We start from the raw sequence: 2,496 nt of genomic DNA, 5'->3' as shown, positions 1-2,496 counted from the left end.
ACGAACATCTCGATGCTGTAGCAGTCACAGACAGTGAATGTAATGGAGAACGAACATCTGATGCTACTGTCACAGACAGTGGGTGTAGTGGCGAACAAACATCTGATGCTACAGTCACAGACAGTGGGTGTAGTGGCAAAGGAACATCTGATGCTACAGTCACAGACAGTGAGTGTAATAGAGAACAAACATCTGATCCTACTGTCACAGACAGTCAGTCTAATGAAGAGCATACATCTGATGATGCTACAGTGAGAGACAACACACGTAACCGATTGCAAACCTCTGATCCTGATGCCACAGTTACAGACAGCATGTGTATTGGAGAGGAAACTTTTGATGCTGCAGTGATAGACAGAATGTGTAACAGTGAGCATACCTCTGATGCGAAATCCACAGGCAGCATACGTAAGAGTATCGAGTCACCTAGTCGCGCATTTGTTTCTGTGCTAGATGGCTCGTCACAAGCACCCTTGGTCCCTGGTAACTGTGAACAGGGTTCTGTGCCAACATCACTCGCTTCTCAGGAGCTAATTGAAATAGCAATGAACGAGGGGATTGAGTGTGGACTAACTGCTTCTAGCTTTGCTCAACCGGGCAGAGAAAGAGAGAGTCAAGATGCTTACAGGTCGGATACCACGTGTGTGGAATATCGAGAAGTGAATCGCGCTTCGAGTATCGAGTTGGTCAACATGTCACTTGATGATGAATCGGGAACAAGCGCAACGACAGGTGTATGCAGTAAGCATAAGGAACACACTGCAGAATCTCGAGTGATTGCCGGTGCAGTAACAGACCGGACTCACGAACTCACACCAGTAGTGAAAGCAGAGCCCCCTATGGGTGTATTGGGTCGGGAAACAGAAGAGCATCAGCTACGTAGCGAGCAGGAGCATAAATGGAGGTGTGTAGAATTGATAGCGGAAATGATCGTTACCGACTAAATTTTCTATTCTTGCTAACCAGTACTGTTAATATTTCTATAATCAATTAGTTTTTATATACAATACATAAATAATTATAATTTATCTCGATTATTTTTTTAATTGAGCTACATAACAAGTCTACTATTAAAGTCATGATGTTTAATGTTAATGTTGTTTCATATCTGTAAGCCACTGCACCTACTCTGTAGAATGCTGCTGGTTGTAAAAGATTGAACTTTTCTTGTGTTAATAGGCAGTCTGTAGCTGCTGTGAGGATACAGACATTCTGGCGAGGATATCACGTAAGGCGGGACCTACAGCAACAGCTAGCCTGCTGGTTTGCTGCTGTTACCATCCAGACACACTGGAGGGGATATCTTGTACGTAGTGCCATCTGGCGGGAACAATTGGAAGCTGTGATATATGCTATTACTGTGATACAGGTAAGTGTATTTTTGCAGGAAATGAGTAGAAAGTGATGAATTGAGATTTAAATGAATGGCATAAACACAAAGTATGTCGTAAAAGATGGATTAGTGTATTTCAACACCATACATGTATACGTGTGCACACAGACATACGAACGCACGCATTGAAGTTTTCTTTATGTTGTGAGAAAATTAATGATTTTGAACCCTTGGAACTTTTCCGTCTTCCTCGTTAGGCAGCGTGGAGGGGCTACCTGGCCAGGAAAAGGTACAAGGAAGCGCTCTCAGCTGTCGTAAACTCGAGCAACAACTCGGATAGTTGCTCGCTAGATGAAGTCGACGTTTCTTGCTTCAACTACAACGAGGTGAGTGATTTCCGCACAAAAGCCGATCACTTCAGTAGTGCGAAAGCTGCAAACGGGACTGCACGTGAGCAATGCAGCAGTTTCCAAATCGCTTGCCAAATAATTGATCAGTTATTCAGTTAATTTTACGGCTCAACAGCATTGAGTAGTAATTAAGCTGTTCGAACTCTCACGCGACAGTGCAGTAGATGTGCATTACGTAAAGACGTTCCGGGCACGACCCCATTTTTGCACATTTCTAGGCCACTCAACAGCTGTTGTTGTTTCGCTACAGGAAGAGTGGGAGAGTGGTTGGCTTCCGATTGTAGACAATTCTGTGGCAAACACCGGCGTCGGCGACAAAATGTGGGAAGCGACGGAACCGGCTGCGAGAGAGGGAGCTGCAACAGCATCCGGGCAAGTTGCGGGAATCTCGACGAGGACTCCTTCTCTCGTTGTGAAGCCCCGGTCTCCGGATATCACTCAGCAAGCCCAGAAGTTTGGTATCGAGTGGTACGCACGTACGATCAATCGTGTCGTCGACTTGTCACGCCGAAATATATAATACGTTCGTTCTGTGGGTCTACGCATTCAACGCACCCTATGTTTTCAGTTTTGTTCAATTATTTGTACCTCATTTTTTTACTGGACAACTCTACTTCTCCGGAAAAAGTGTTTTATTTGCTGTCTTACCCACTGGCAGCAAGATCAAGCCCGCACGTACAGCACACACGCGGCGCCATTGACTATATATATACAACATGGTGTCGAACTCGCCGGCAGTCGCCACAACTCACC

General features: G+C 45.2%; 2 protein-coding genes across 3 annotated transcripts in view; both read left to right on the top strand.

The window, feature by feature from the left end:
* Nucleotides 1-255, top strand: part of LOC106819172 (trichohyalin-like) — a gene marked incomplete at its 5' end in the record, with an annotated part of 2,190 nt that extends 1,935 nt beyond the window's left edge. The window contains 1 exon segment of the mRNA XM_014823824.1: nucleotides 80-255. Coding sequence (XP_014679310.1) covers nucleotides 80-255 — 176 coding nt within the window.
* LOC106819174 overlaps nucleotides 28-2,496 on the top strand; it is a 16,210-nt gene continuing 13,741 nt past the window's right edge. For both annotated transcript variants that reach the window (XM_014823826.1, XM_014823825.1), the window contains exons 1-4: nucleotides 28-904; nucleotides 1,180-1,369; nucleotides 1,591-1,719; nucleotides 1,994-2,211. In XM_014823826.1, the coding sequence (XP_014679312.1) occupies nucleotides 315-904; nucleotides 1,180-1,369; nucleotides 1,591-1,719; nucleotides 1,994-2,211 (1,127 nt within the window). In that variant the 5' untranslated portion in view covers nucleotides 28-314. The remainder of the gene's footprint in view (nucleotides 905-1,179; nucleotides 1,370-1,590; nucleotides 1,720-1,993; nucleotides 2,212-2,496) is intronic.

This window comes from Priapulus caudatus, unplaced genomic scaffold, assembly GCF_000485595.1.
Source record: "Priapulus caudatus unplaced genomic scaffold, Priapulus_caudatus-5.0.1 Scaffold2923, whole genome shotgun sequence".
NCBI classification, from domain to species: domain Eukaryota; kingdom Metazoa; phylum Priapulida; class Priapulimorpha; order Priapulimorphida; family Priapulidae; genus Priapulus; species Priapulus caudatus.
The sequence above is the reverse complement of the archived record's forward strand: the minus strand, read 5'-3'. Positions and strand labels throughout refer to the sequence as shown.